The following is a 16511-nucleotide window of genomic DNA, read 5'->3' on the forward strand; positions in this document are numbered from 1 at the left end:
TTCACGAGCCACAGAAAAGAAAGCTCAGATCCACATATTTTAAGTCTGCAAAGTTGTTGTTGCAGCTCATGCCGTGGACAAAAAATGCACGAATTTTAAAAAAATTTAAAAGTGCGGCCTCAACGACAGCTGTAATTGAACAAATTAAATGTTACAACGAAAAAATCTTTTCAAACCCTTGGTATCATTTGCTAAGGCAGAAAATTGTTGTCCAGTTAATTTCATTTGCACATCTTTTGTCATATTTAGTCTTTTTACCGTCTCTTGTCATATTTAGACTAGTTGATTGTGTCCGTTGATTTTGAATTGAAGTTATTGAGTATTTTGCTGTAGGTTAGGTTAGTTGAATTGAAGTTATCAATCATATTGCTTATGTTTCTTCAGTAGTTGGGAGTTTAAAAAGTAAAATTTCTTACGTACCTGCAGTGCAGTGTATAATTGAGTTTTTGTTTCTCGTCTTTGTAATTTGTTCGATTATGTGTATTGTGTTGGAATTTGTTTTTTGTGTCTGTTTTTTCTTTTTTAGTGATACTCCGTCTTTTGTACCTTTTTTTGACGTTTAATAAATAAATAAATAAAAATAAAATAAATAACGCCCCATAGTAAAAACTAAAATAACCCATGCCTCCTAAAAATAGAGTCAGATTAAAACAAAAAATATGCTATTAGAACCGCCTTGTCCGAAACCCCTGTATAGAAAACTTACCGTCTCTTGGCTTGAACAACAAGGAAATTATATTGGCTGATTATAGTAAAGAACGAACTCTAGTATATAGCAACTTAAATCCGGGTTGGAGCGGTAGTTAGCAACCTAGTAAGAGACAACTAAAAAGTAAACTGTTTGAATATTTCTAAAGCCCCCCTAAAAAGGTAAACTTTATTTTTCGAAAGGAATCCAGGTTGCAACGATAACTAGCAACCTAGTAATAGGCGATCACGTCCCATACTATGAAATACAATAACCCATAACTCCTTAAAATAGTTTCAGATCGAACTACAAAGTACACTATTAGAACCGCCTTGTCTGAATGTCCTATGTAAAAAACACAAAGTCTTTTGGCTTGAACACCAAAGAAAAGATGTTGGCTTTAAAAAAAAGAAAAATGACCTGCAAGACGTGCATCTACGTCATCTTTTTTTCTGTTTTTTCCCTCCAAGGCTAGGTAGGCACTCGAAAATTATGGAGAGCTGTTTAATGGCTCATTTCCAATGAAATTACCTCATCTAGAGCCTTTAGTAATTAAAAAAATTATTTTAAAAATTGAATCATTTTTACAAAAAAAACCTTAATTTTGCTGTAAAAGCTTGATGAATGATGACGTCATAATCGTAGGTAGTATCTATATATATGACGTAATAAGTAAAAAAAATATTTATACACGCAACAAGATAATATAAGAAATATATAATGGGTCGATATCCGGGTTGCAGCGGTAGCTAGCAACCTAGTAAGAGACGATCACGTCCAATGTTAAGAAATTTAAAAACCCATAACTCCTAAAAAAAGAAGTCATATCAAAACAAAAAGTACACCATTTGAACCGCCTTGTCCAAAACCCCGATACAGGAATTTACAGTAAAGAACGAACCCTAGCTCATAGTAACAGAAATAACAAAATTTGATAAAGGTACTAGTTATGGTTAAAGATATGGTAATGTAGTCCAGGAGACATCAGGCTTTAGTTCTTCAGGCAATTTTGACCAGCTATTCAGTATAGTTGTTTATAAATAGGAATTATGTAAGTTTCATTAGTATCATGGTTGCAGAGATAGCTGAAGTCTAGTAAAGAAAAAATCGCAGCACATATTTGACTTATTTAGCTGCCATATTCTCTGAGTTTCGTCTTTTACCATTCAAAATACGATAGAGCCATAGGCTTTTTCTGTTTGTATAGCGAGGCACTGGAACATCATACGGAGCTGTTTAATTTCTCGTTTTAAAGAATTACAGTAAAAAAATGAACTATAGCTTGTAGTAACTGAAAGGAGTGTAGGGGTGTGTGGAGTGGCTGTAAAATTATGACTGCAGCTGTAGCTGCAACCTCGTAAAAGGCAAACCGCAGCCTATAGTAACCAAATCATCATAAAAAGTCAAATCTTTTGATGTCCACATTGTTATCAAAATTACACTTGAAAGAATTTCGGTTATTGTTGATACTGTGATACAAAAGGTGACTGTATCTTTTTCAAAATTAGTGTTGCCGTACCTTGGGATAACACTTGGACAATAATCATTGTCTGCATCCCCCCCAAGCATTCGTAAAAGTATGTCTAGTCGTTTGGATTGACAGACAGATTTTCCGAAACCGCAACCTCAGACTGTCAGTTTTCTTTCGTATGCGTTGTTTCGCCCGCAGACTAGAGAAACTCAAACGCCAAAATTCAAATTTGCTTTTTCAAAAAAAAACAACCAACACTATCTAACATCACCTAGCAGCATTCCAAAGCTGCTGAAAAAAACTTGAATAAAAAGCTACAGTATTTATTGTAATTGGCTTGGTTTTCTTTATTAAACTTAGGCTGAGGTCTAAAGAAAGTTTATTTTTTTACCCAAATGTTAAAAGGAACAGAAAGAAACAGAGATATGAAACTGATTATTAAATTAAAAAAAATTATTACTTTACCTTATACATTTTTCCTTCCTTACGATAGGTGGATTTGAACCTGAACGCCCATGATCAGGGCTCAAGGTCGCATCCACTGTGCTATCGTAAGGTATCTACTAATTAAATTTTTCTATTACTTGGTTCACATTCTTTTTGTAGAAGAGTTATAGGTATAAATTTACAACTGTGACTTATGACAAGAAGACATATTAAATAAGCAGTTCTTACTTTGTAAAATGTGTAAAGATCCTTGTTAACGTATTATCCAAGGGGAGAACCCTTATCCTGAAATATTTCCTTTTTTTCTTTCTGTTTCCAACTTAAATGAAAAAAATTACGATTTTGGCCATGCTATATTTAAAAACGTTTATATATTTTGAAATTTGTGCTATAATAATTGTTTTTATGGATAGTGTTCATCTCGGTCGTTGTTAATTAAGTTAAAAAAAAAATTAATACAGTTCTAAGACATTCATGAATATATTATAACCTATATATTAAAAGAGTATGTACTCCACCCCACAAATATGCAAATATATAACAAGAATTACATTCTGAATCTACATATAACCAAATGAGCTTTACCACAACCCCCTAAATATATCCAAATCAGGGTATATATTTGGATATCAGGGGGGTGGGGGTAAAATTGATTTGTGATGCATATGAACGTTATATTAAGATTCAGAATGCAATTTTTGGTATATATTTGCACATAAGGGGGTGGAGGTATATACTCTGTTAATATATTGTTCATAAGAAATTAAAGATGTTATTATAACTTTTTTTAAAAAGGTTTTTTTTGAAAAAATATTTAAACGCGACCGGGATGAACGCCACCTCTAAAAAAAGTTCATAGCTGAAATTTCAAAACATATAAACGTTTTCAAGTAAAGCATGGCAAAAATCGTAATTTTTTTTCTTTTAAGTTGGAAAAAGAAGGAAAAAAGAGGAAAGATTTGAGGATAAAGTTACTCCCCTTAGACAGTGTTGCTAGAAAGTGAAACGAAAAACAAGCCCGAGCCTTTGAAAAATACATCAAAATGCGCTTATCTTTCGAAACGAACACGGCAAAAAGGTGGTCCGGTTAAATCAAACTTCGCACAAATCTTTTGAAACAAATACGGTCAAATGCGGTCCAAATTTTTTGTTAATTCCTTAGACTTTTTCAAAATCCTCATCATTTCGTCCATGGCAAAATAAAAAAATTGTGTTACGAAAGTGCTGCAAATTGAAGCGCGTGCTGCAGTGCTACGGACGATGAAATAGTGTTAAAATAGTTCTTTCGTGCTAAAGTCAGAAAAAGTTTTGCCCCTAATCTAACTCTACTTTTACTTTGCTTGCTTACCTTTGGTTCATCCTGCTCCGCTTTCACGGAAGAACAACCATTTTGATCCGCCAAAATTTATCTGTTTTTAGCTGCAGGTTTATGCGTCATAATGGTTAAACAGCTGTAAACTCTTTTTATTAACTTTTAGAACTTCATATAGTTTATTCCTATGGATACACTAGTAGCTCTACACTAGTAGTCTATACTAGTAGCAACCACAAGCCGAAGACATACAATATCGTTGGTTTATTATCACACAAATTGTTTTGGTACAGTTGTAATACATTATTTAAAGATAACTTTATAATTAAAGTAAGGCCTGAAAAAGAAACGGGGTTAGTACAAAAGCCTTCATAATCCCAAGATGAAGTAATACGGGCAGCTAAAGACCGATCATTAAGAAAAAAAGAAGAAAAGGACAGGGCAGGGCTGGGTGCTACCATTTCGACTAACCGTCACAAGCACTAAACTTCATAACATCTAAAAAAATTTATATAATAGTAATATAATAGGTTATATAATAGTTTATATAATAGTAATAAGCATATAATAGTTTAGAAATAAATTTCGGCTATATATTTGCACATCAGGGGAGTGGGGGTAAAGCATAGCATAGTTTAAATGCGTAACCCAGCCTAACACAGGTAGCCTACCTTCCCCCCCCCCTAAACGCAAAAAACTTAAAATTTCAAATTTCTAGATGTTATGACGGTTAGTGGTTCTGACGGATTTTTTTGTCGATGTTATGACAGATTTTGTCGATGTCTTGACTTTAGTGCTCCTGACGGTTAGATGTTATGACGCCTTACCGGGCAGGGCTAACCGAGAGAACGCCCACGACAAATCAACACATTTTTTTTATCGTTCAAGTAAAAAAACAAAAACATAAAAGAAATGCACTTAGATCCATAAGGCACTAAGGGATTTAGGACTCAAAGGAGGCTAGGATATTATCTAGATCAATTAGATCAGTTGTTTGGTCAGTTCCTTTAACTTTACAAACCTTATAAATATCACTATTGAAAAGCAGCATACGCTTTGCAGGCTCAAACGTCGAGCAACAAGATCCCCATGGTGACAACCACAGCCTGAACACAAGTATTGAGTTCAACATGGACAAGAGCATACGGTTTCTGAGCTTGCTCTTAACGACATTCATGATAGAAAAGGACCTTTCCACTATCGCATTGCTAATTGGCAAACCCAACAGGGTCAATGCCCACTTGGCTAACTCCCGAGAAGGAGATGCCCTGACAGCATCAAAATAATGTAGGGCAGCTATCCAGAAATGAGAGGAGTCTTTGGGGATTGTACTTCCAAACACAAATGATAAATTAACGTACAACAGTTTCCTCCACTGATTCTTCAAGGCACTGAGATCAGTGGTAGCAACAATTCTCAATGGCAAGTCTCAAATTGGGATCGAAACTGAGACAAGCAAATCACAGGGGATAAAAATTTCAGTTTGAGGAGCGAATCCAGAGCAGGAGGCGTTCGTTTAAGCACCGCTTTAGCCGCAGTTTTCAGGAACACCAAACACCGTATTTTTGATCTCGCTCTTCGGTGTGTCTGAAAGTTTAGATTTTGACAGTTCAATCAGGAACTCATGTCCGTAATCAACTTGATTTGGCGACAAATAATTGATTTCGAAGTCCATGTTAACCGTCACAGACACTGCAGATGAGCGGAGTATCCTACGCAGGAGATTTAGTATCAAACCCTGCAGCTCTTCAAAAAGACAAAATTGGTCTGCGTTTGTTCAGAGTTAGGACGGGAAAACAAAACTTTCAGTGATGAATCCAGGGCCAAAAACATACTCGGGAAGGTATTGTCATTTTACTATATTAACGCCCTTCTGATTTATAAGTCTTGGAAATTATACAAAACAACATTATACCCCTTATTTTGAGTTTCGTTTTCTTTAGTTTTAGTTTGAAAATGCACCTCCGGTTGTTAGAATTTTAAGCTATATTAAAGGTTTTTTTTTCTAAATTTAGGAAATGTATATCCAGATTTCTAAAACTTCACAAATTTGGATTGAGCAAAGTTGTAAGGCTGAAAACACTTTTCTTTTACTTGTTTTTTAAGCAGAAGATCTATTTTACATGGTTTCACTTTTATAAAACAAATATTTTTAAAGGTCATCAAAGGTCAGTGCCCTCTGTAGGGAAAAGGAGTAGAGATGGGTTGGCTACTTCAAAATATCTTCCCAGGACACACTTTAGTCTGTAAACCCATCCCAGAAAGTATCTTTTTCGTAACCTAACCCCTTCCCAGGATAGCAAGAAGTAGCTTGTCTGGAATTTTACCGTATATAATTCAGACTATATATTTTTGCACATTATGGGGGGCGGGGGTTAAAGTATAGTAAACTTGCAGTTAAAAAGTGTTAATAACAACAGTCTAGAGAAGGACACGAAGAGACGAAAACATGTTAAGAAAACAATTCATAATATGCAGAATAATTGTAACACATATCCCATGCATCCCACCTATACTTTATCCCTAACTCCCTCCCCTAATATGCAAATATATAGCCCAAATTATATATTCCCAATGCATTCTGCCACCCATCACTTGCTTTTCTGGCTCTTGTTTTTTCACAGTTGATTATAGTTACTGGTACACTGGACGAATCTCAGCTATGTATTTGCACATTCAGGGGGAGGGCCTGGGGGTAATGTATAGCAGGGCTTTAAAAAAAAAGCCCACATTCCCGCCCACGCCCACTCCAAAATTCAGCCCGCCCCTGACGGCTAAAACAAGCCCTCGGGGCGGAAAACAAGCCCATCTGGCAGCACTGCCCTTGGATAATATGTTTACTAGGATCATTATACATATTATAAAGTAAAAATTATTTTCTTAACATGTCTCCTTATGATAAGTCACAGTTTTAAATTTATACTGAGTTATAATAATTAATGTATAACCACTTCTTTTTAGCTGTCAGCAGACTTTAGGTTTTATTTATATCGATTGGTATTTCAAAACATGAAAAGGTAATATTCTGGTATGACACATAACGAGTGGCGGAAAAGATAAATAAATCAAAGATATAATGATATCCTATCGTCGCAATTTTGTCTCAGCACTACTCTGCTCCCGCAAATCCGGGACACTCCAGGGCGATATGCATAATTAAGTGAATCTGGATTTAATTGTTTCAATTGGCAATATTTAATTAAAAATCAAAACATTTCTTAGAGCCATCGAGTTAGAGTTTTACTAGGTGTATTGAAAAATGGTGCTGTTATTTTATTATTGTTAGCTTAATAAATATAAAAAAACAACATATTGCACAACTATAACCATTAATATATGTACAGGGATGTAGCTACATAATTTTTATTGGACGGGGGAGGGGGTATGGGAGGGTGCTATTGAAGTAGGTGCTATTCAAGTGGGAGTGAAGAAAAGTAACTATTTAACAAATACGTTACTTGGTGAATTGAAAAATATTACCCAATACATTATAAACAATAAACACAAACTAAACAATCATAAATATAAGTGCTGGTGCTGGTGCTTTTTTACTAAAATTGTCAGCTTTTTTTTACTGAGGTGCTGGTTTTTACTAAAATTGTCAGCAATGAGCTGCTGCAAACAACAGTAGTATACCGCAAACAAGCTTTCGAGTGGGCGATTGTGAATGTCGTATACACTTGGCTTTTTTCAGCCAGATTCATCACCAATGCTGCAGTACATATCCCCCCACCATTTCGCCAAACCCCCATGCCAGCACAGGAGGCTCAATCTCATAATTGAACCAAGCTCTATTCTAATAGCCCAGGGTACCGTGATATTCGTTTGCTCGTAATTTTGAATGGATTTTGACTCTGTAAGATTTAATTTGTTGTAATAAACTTATAATATACGTGATTTGTTGAAATATTATTTATGATTTTTTATTAAATTGATTCATTATTGGGTTCATCGATTTATATTAATAAACAGTATTGGTATCAGCGGGCCAGATAAAGCCGAAACAAAAATCATAGGCAGCGCAATAACGCTGTCTTCTTAAAGATACAGGATAAATCAAAGTATTACCACATATTTTGTAACATTATAAGGTGACATATTCCCCCACTTAAATAGCGACCGTATTTCAAATTTGGAAGTATTCGAAAAATAAAGTTAGAATTATTAAATTATCCGTTGGGCATTGTTTGACAAAGAATATCCAGAAAATATGCATTGATGCTGAACAATTTTTAGCATCAATGCAGCCGAAACCTTAAATTAATTAAAAATTTCCAGGGATGCCAATTGGACGGGAAAATTTACTCCTAGAGTTTGAAAATTACCTTCCCCTTTGTATCTTTGTCAGGGGCGAATCTCCAGCATTTTATTGGAGGAGGGGGAGGGGCAAGAGGGGTCCATATCCGGATAGTCAAGTGGCATGTGATATATAATGTTTTTCTCCACATTATTAGGGGGAGGGGAACTGCCCCCCAAAAACGACGCCCCTGATCTTTTTAAAAAAAAAACGAATTCTATGTGCTTGGTCTCCCTGTGCTGCTTGATGAAACTGATAACGATAGAAAAAGCGAATGGGGTGGTACCACTTAAACGTGCGCACAAAATCTTCTAAATTGTGAGAAACATATACATGTTTTGTTTAAATTCACTTTGTTCTATTCTCAGAAGACATTTCGTACAGCATGCTGATGCAGAGATAAATGTATCAGAAGTAGCGCTGGCGTTGAGTGAAATGCGACTAATTTCAGTCATAATTCTTAGCATATTGATGTCAATTTTTTTGGAGCTTGTTCAAAGAAATATTTAGAAAAGCAAAAATAACGAGAAGTCAGCATGGTATTGAATATAGAGGCTGTTCAATATTTATGTGTTAGTATGTGAATCCAAAACGCAAGGAATAGGGCGTTATCAGTGTTTATTAGGCATTTCAATGACAAATAAGAGAATCGGAGTTTGAATTAAATACTGGAAATAAAAATTAAAACAATTAAATGATTCCTGGAGCGGTTCCCCCTCTACCAAATTCCATGACCAAAGTGACCGATTTGACCTATCTAGTTATAGTACGAATATCATTATAAAGAGCAATAACCCTTATTTTCTTTTTCAATGGTTTTTTGTTCATTCAGGAAATTATATTCACTGTATTTCTACCTTCCTATTCTTCAATGATTCCATTTCTGCCCTATTTGCAGATGTAGAGGGTGTATTCATTTCCACTTTTGAAAGTTTTAAAGCAAGAGAATCTAGTATTGAACTTATAGATTTTGGAAGTAAAAGCACCTTAAATATCAGGGGAAGAATTGACCTGGACAAATGAGGCGAAAAAGGAAGCATAGAACATTTTCAATTTTGCTATTAACTAAGCTTACATTTTGCCATCTTGCCATTAACTAGGCTTACATTTTTACTTGATGATAAGGTTTCAAAGCAGTTTATTTAGGAAAATACTAATGTGGAATATATTATGTAATGTAATCCTTATGTTGAAAACGAGCATGGATCAATTGAAAAAGTTATCTGCTCAAAGAAATGACCAAATTTGATACTTTAAACGAGCAACGGTTTTAAAGCTACCTAATAAACAATAATTTGTTACCAATTTTTTGGGGGGGGGCAACTGCCCCCCTCAACGACGCCACTATATATAAATCATATAAATTTTGTGTTAGAGCACAATTAAAAAAGCAGTCCCGGAAAGCTCAGAATCAATTGTCATACCTCTTAAAAAAGAATTTACAAATCGAAAACTCTACAATTCTAGGAAATAAAGTGCATCTTAAATTTACCGACATAATAGAGCTGTTTTTACCCAGGAAAAGAAAATTATCATAATACGTTAAATGCTCTTAAACATTCGTCCTAGACATAGACTAAATAATAATCATAAAAAAATTTTTTCAACTGAAAGTAAGGAGCAACATTAAAACTTAAAACGAATAGAAATTATTCTGTATAGGAGGGGCACTGCCCCTTCCTCAACCCTGTTGCTTGCCTTCTAACAGGACAAGTCTTTGTTCTTTACTTTCATTTTTGACATGTTCTGATGCTCGCTTTCGCGTGTCTGCTAACCGCATAATTGTTTGTGCTTGACTTTCATTTTGACACATTCTAGATAAGCTGACAATCTACATTCATTTGTTGGTTTTTACAGTAATCTTGGTTGTGATGATGTTTATTGATGGTGATTTCCGGCTTGGAAAACTATTTGACTTTATTTCTGCTCATTTTTGTTTTAATGTAGCTCTTTACTTTTCTTTGAAAAACTTAATTTGTGGAAACAGATTTTTAAATTAATCCTACATACAAGGGTTTTTAGATGCTAATAACTGAAACTATGACTATTCAGTACTATCTCCAATCCTCCAATAGTAAATTGAAAAGTAGATTCGTAGAATAAGTAGTATAGTAGAATAGTAGATTGGATAAATATTAGATGGATAAATAGTAGATGGATAATGAAATACTATTCAGGCATTTTCATTTTAAAAGTTCATAGGATTGGAGAAAATTCGACAAGTAGCTGTTCGTGACGCTTCTGGTTCTTGCAGGACAAGTAGAATGGACGACGTATAAAAGGTGTTCCTAACTTAACTTTTCGCTGAAGGATAATTAGATCGGATGAAACTTCTGCTTCCTGGGGAATAAGTAGATTCGAGGATAGGTTGAAGGTGTTTTTGACACTTCAGCTTCCTGTAGGATAAATAGATTTAAGGATATGTAGAAGGTGTTCATGATACTTCTGCGTTCTGGACGATAAGTAAGTGTTCGTTAGACTTCTGCTCTCTGGATGATAAGTTGATTTAAGGATAAGTAGAAGGTGTTCGTTATACCTTTGCGCGCTGGAGGATAAGCTAGTGTTTGTGATACTTCTGCTTCCTAGAGGATAAGTTGGAGGTTTTCACGATACTTCTACTTCCTGTATGATAAGTAGACTTGAGGATATGTAGAAGGTATTCATTAGCACTTCTGATTACTGAAGGATAACTAGATTGAATGATAAATGGAAAATGTTGATGACAGTCTTGGCTAAACATTGTAAGTGCTTAATGTAGGACATTTACAGGATTATCAGTAAGGAATTTTTACTTATCTATATTGAATTTTATAATTCCTGTGCATTTTTTTCAAGATTTATTTAATGATAGTAGTTTGATACTTGGATTTTGATATATATATATATAGTTATATAGTTGATATATATTATAGTTAGCCTGAAAACTATTTCTTTTCAGTGTTGAGTTGAATGAAAGAGAAGTCGTTGGGATAGCAATGGTATTTCGACGATTAGCGTATAACTATCAATCTGAATCCATCCAAAGACTCTCGCCTGAGTTAGTGAAAGCCTTTGCTGAACGGTAAGTATGGGCTCTCTCCTAAAACAAGATGTTTTGTTCGAGGGGGGGGAGGGGTCTAAGGACCTGATGGATCTGATTCAGGTACCTGTGCAGGAATTTATATAGATACATACATTTAAAAGAGGAAATCAAAAAATGGATATATTTCATAGAATTAATATAAATAACAAGGAAGTTTTGACTAATTTTGAGATTTTGGACAGGTGGAGTATTTGAAGCCACGTTTTCTTAAGGTGGCTTCTAACCACCAACTTGTTATTTTTGGAAGGAAAAAAACAACGTGGAAGGATATTAATTTTTTTTTACACTATTTTTTTTTTGGTAATTTTCTACGCTATTTCCTGAAGCATAATAGTTACAAATTTTTCTCTCAGTAAACGGAGCAAAAAGGTAGGCTGAAAAGCTAAGCAAAACAAGAAGAAGAAAAAAAAAACAAAAGGAACAATAAAACTCAACGTGAATGTTTTTTTCAAAGAATAGGGGAGCCTCCTCTTTTTCAAAGAGGAGGTTTCAAAGAGGAGATATAATATAGTAAACTTTAAGAGAGTTCTTTGGACTCTCTTTTGGACTCCAGAGAGAGTCTTTAGGACTCACATTTATGGATTCCTCACAGATTCTGACTTTAGATGAAGGTCAAATTGAATAATATTCCCCTCTGTGAACTTAACCTCTGGATAATATTATTTCATTTAGTTCCAATAATTTGCAAAAAGGGAGAGAAAATAAAAATATTCTGGCAAAATAAAGGCAAAATTCTGGAAAGAAAGAGTAATTAATAAAAACTCCTTTGATCTGCTGATCCTCCACAAAAAAAATCCTCCAAATTAAAAAAATACAGTTGAAATAGACTGACTACACTGTACAAATTAAACGTAAATAACTAAGAATAACTACTCAGCATAATAACATTACAATATACTAATCGCTATAATATACTAATCAATAACAGTAAGAAACACAAATTATAAAATAACTTATCACTAAATATACAAACTCCCTAAATAAATTCAGAATAGGAATAAAAAACGAACATAAAAGGGAATATAATTGAAACGCTGGTGCTTTTCATTTAGCTATTTTTATCTGGTGCTTGAAGAGAGTAAAGTTTTTTTTTATGTAATATTTAATATAATTACAAAGGGGAGGGCGGTGCCAATTCACGAAAATATAGGAGGAACTCCTTGTTGTTTTGAGGGATCAGTATTTTTGTTAAGGTACCGAATTCACTAATAAATATTTCTGAAAGGAGAATATATATAGATTATGACAGATAATTTTTGTTCATATTTCTAAAAGGAGGCCAAAGATCATTTTATTTTTATAAATTCAGTCAATTTTGATTCCATAGTACTGTCGCTGCTGTTCCTACTGAGCTGTTTTCTTCTTTTTTTTGTTATATTATTAAACGATCTCTGCACTTTTCAGCGCCGTGGTTTTGTTCTTTTTGTGTATTTGTTTTACCCTTTAACCCTACTATGTTTTATTTATTTTTCTTTTATTTCCTTCTTTTTCAATGTCTTTGTTTATTTTGCAATTTCACTCTCGTTTTCATTATTATTTCTTAGTGTTGGTCTTTCTCCCAACTCCTCGAGCTCTGCTGGGAAAATGCTTATTTTAATTATGTGTCTGTTTTTTTCCTTTCCTCATACAATTTATTTCTATCCTCGTCTTTTTTCTTCATTTCTTTCTTTATTATATTACTTGATCATGGAGATAGATTTCATCTATTATGATTGTTGGTTAGTTTTCTCCCAGTCCCACAAGCTCTGCTCTGTTCTCGGAAAATGTTTATTCTTCTTATATTTAATTATATATCCGCCTTTTCCTCCTTTCGCTTCCTTGTACTATTTATTTTTCTATTTTCCTTCTTATTCATTTCTTTATTTATGTGACTAATGATCAAGCTCATAAAATAAACAGCTGAGAAAATCTAGAAAAAAATTGATTGCTTGCATTGATTTTCACCAAGCTATCATCTCACGGAGAACACATCCTGAGCTTTTTATGTTTCTTTTAAGTATAAGTTTTTCGTAAATTTCTACTTGTTTTTCTTTTTTTTCTCACTATATTTGCCTCATTATACTACTACTACTACTAGCAACTCACCGCAGCACCAAGCCGCCTGAGAAAAACGCAGCTGCGCACGCTCCTCCTCCTCCATCCCAATCTATTCAGCGCCTCCCTTTTTACACCCTTCCACGAAGTTCCCATTTCCTTTAAATCTTTCTTTATAACGTCCTCCCACCCCAGAGGAGGACGACCTGCTTTCTGTTTATCCCTAGACGGTTGGCCGAAAAGAACAATCTTCGGCAATCTGTCCTCCTTCATCCGCACAACGTGCCCTAGCCACTTCAGCCTTTCTTTCATCATAGCCCTAGAGAGCGGTATTGAACCACATTTTTCGTACAGCCTATTGTTTGAAATACGGTCAGTCAGCCGGGTACCCAGAACAATCCTTAAGCAATTTCTCTGGAAAACATCTAGCAAATGTTCATCCGCTTTTTGAATGCACAAACCAAAAAGGAGAAAGAAGGTGAGCCGAAAACAAACATCCACACTAAACCACCAGAGCAAGTGGGGAATCATGAATCTTCCTGTTGTGTATCACGACTTACTTGTGAAGAAGCGTCAACCTCTGGCTGATGGCCAAGATTCACTGAATATCTGAAAATTGATTAATTAAGAATTAGTTTGCAGTGCTGTTAGAAATAAGTTTGACGTTGTTACTCTCCAACTTGACGACTGAACGCATTAGCCATGATTCAGATTTGCTGCTATCTATTTGGCAATAAAAAGAAATATATTCTGCAGAATCTTCTGAGAGAAACAATAATAAAATAATGCAGTTTTCAGCGATGGAATCGTCACTAAAGATCGTATCTAACATTTTCAAACTTCTGAAATAATTTCCAAAAATCGTTTGTTGAGCTGCTCTCAAAGGGAAGATTGGCGGGGCAATGTATATTTAGTAATGTGTCAATAATCCTGATAAAACGAAAAAAAAACCGTAAAGAAGAGAGAAACGAGGATAAAACAAGCCAGTGAAAAACGTAGATTACAAGATTACTCGTTTCTCTCTTCTTTACGATATTTGTTTTCGTTTTGTCATAATTAGCGAGTGTGGTTTCAGAAATTATTTATCATCCTGATCTGTAATAACCTCTTGGTCCGCCCTTTGAGAATTATTTTGTAAATAGTCTTGGCAATTGCCTCGTAAGTGTGAAAATGTCAGATACACTCTTTTAGTATAACAGCGATGGAATTAATTTTTTATTCAATCTCGTTCAGCCTTATTTGAGTTCTACACTTCCTCAGGTGTAAAAAATAAAGGAAACTGTGCTTCTGGGTGACTTACTGTTTTAAAAAGCCTTTCCGCCTCAGATATAAACCTGAAAGTTATATTAGTTATATTTGCGCTACCGCTTAGGATGGGTTTATTATTTAACATCGTGAAAATTATGTTGAGTTCACCGTAGGTATGCAAAAACAGGCTATACGATTTAACATTCAAGCAATAATTTCAAGGGACCTGCTTCAGGTTATCCTCAAGCTTGTTAAGTGTGAAAGTACGCGCCAGCCAGGTTGATGAAAATTTCTACTATTTCAAATTAATGTAGATGTCATAATGTTGTTACTTTGACTTGAACAGTGATTTCATTTTTGTGTCCTTTTTATCTACCTCTGGCGCGCGTTTTCAAATTTAACGAGTCTGAAGATGGCTTGGCACAAGTCCTGTTGAAATTATTGCTTGAGTATTGTATTGTGAAGACTGCCTTTTCGTAGCTAAGGTGAGCTTAAATACCGTTTTCATTAAGTTGTTGTAACAGTAGGTAGTAACATAAAGTTGAAAATTATAGTAACATTAGTGGTGATAGCCGTGGTAGCAGTACTAATGTTTGTCGTAATATGCGGAAGCTTTTTCCCTGGCTAGTGGAAAATGAAATAATTTAAAGGAGTAATTAAATAAATAAATAACATAATAAAATTAAATGAAACATAAAGAAATAAATAAAATAATAGATTTATTGATAATTTAAGGACATATTTTTTTCAGCTAGGTTAACTTGGGAAAACCTTTGTAGGTTGTGAAGGCTACCTGAGATTAAACCGGTACCGATGACAAGGATTTGGGGTCTTTAATGATGAATTATTTTTTTTTATTATTATTCCAAAAGAACTATCACAAGTGGAACTCAAATTTGTATTTTTTTCTTCAGTTAAAAGAATCAAAAAAAAATGATCTGCGCTGTCGTAAATCATTATACGAGTAGATCGACTGGACAAACAATGTAATAAAAAGTGAAAAGGTAAAAAATATACACAATCTTAGAATAGGTCAGTTCCGTAAAACGGACTCGGATAGAAAGATACTTAAGAACAATGACATATGCAAAAGTTCAACTTGAATTTGAGGATCTTTGACCTCCCCTACATTTTAGAAAGTTTCTTAATAAAATACGTCTTTGATAGCTGAAATACCTACTTTATCATAATTAAATAAAAAAAAGTTTGTTTAACTGAAAGTAAGGAGCGACATTAAAACTTAAAACGAACAGAAATTTTTGGTATATGAAAGGGACTGTCCCCTCCTCAATGCCTTTACCTCTAGCTCTTTACGCTAGAGTTTGACTCTTTCTCACAACTCTGCTTTTTAAAACAATAAAAAACTTTAGCGTAAAGAGCGGGACTTTGAAAAGGGGACAGCCCCCTTTCATATACAGAATACTTTCTGTTCGTTTTAAGTTTTAATGTTGCTTCTTACTTTCAGTTAAACAAACTTTTTTTTATTTAATTTCTGAACGTTTTTGAATTAATGCTGGTTTTGAAGATTGCTCACCGTATATGAATAACTAAAAGAAAATTTGCATATTAATTTTACTTTTTTTAAACTAATAACAACCTTATAATAACCTAAATTTGATTTTTGTTCCAGTTATTTAAGAATGACTCCTGAATCACAAAGACTGTTTCAGTAGAATAATGACCTCTTTTAAAAGTTAAACAAAACTTTAGCGTAAGACAGGGCTATTGAGGAGAGGCCACCCCCCTCATATACGTAATTTTTTCTGTTTGTTTTAAATTTTAATGTTGCTCCTTACTTTCAGTTGAAAAAAATTATTTTTTTTTATTTAGTTTCTGATCTTTTTAAATAATGCTGGGAAATCCGGCTCCCTACATATAAAATTCCCTTCCCCCATGAAAAATTCCTCCATGGAAAAATCCTCCCACGTAACC

At 34.2% G+C, this 16511-nt stretch overlaps 1 protein-coding gene across 1 annotated transcript in view; it reads left to right on the top strand.

Annotated features, from left to right (window-relative positions):
* Positions 1-16511, top strand: part of LOC148946021 (exportin-4-like) — a 56662-nt gene that overhangs the window by 12954 nt on the left and 27197 nt on the right. Inside the window, exon 4 of the mRNA XM_089097963.1 lies at positions 11154-11276. Coding sequence (XP_088954089.1) covers positions 11154-11276 — 123 coding nt within the window. The remainder of the gene's footprint in view (positions 1-11153; positions 11277-16511) is intronic.

The sequence above is a fragment of the Artemia sp. Qi Xiang Cuo genome, chromosome 12, assembly GCF_049724085.1.
Source record: "Artemia sp. Qi Xiang Cuo chromosome 12, ASM4972408v1, whole genome shotgun sequence".
Taxonomy (NCBI): domain Eukaryota; kingdom Metazoa; phylum Arthropoda; class Branchiopoda; order Anostraca; family Artemiidae; genus Artemia; species Artemia sp. Qi Xiang Cuo.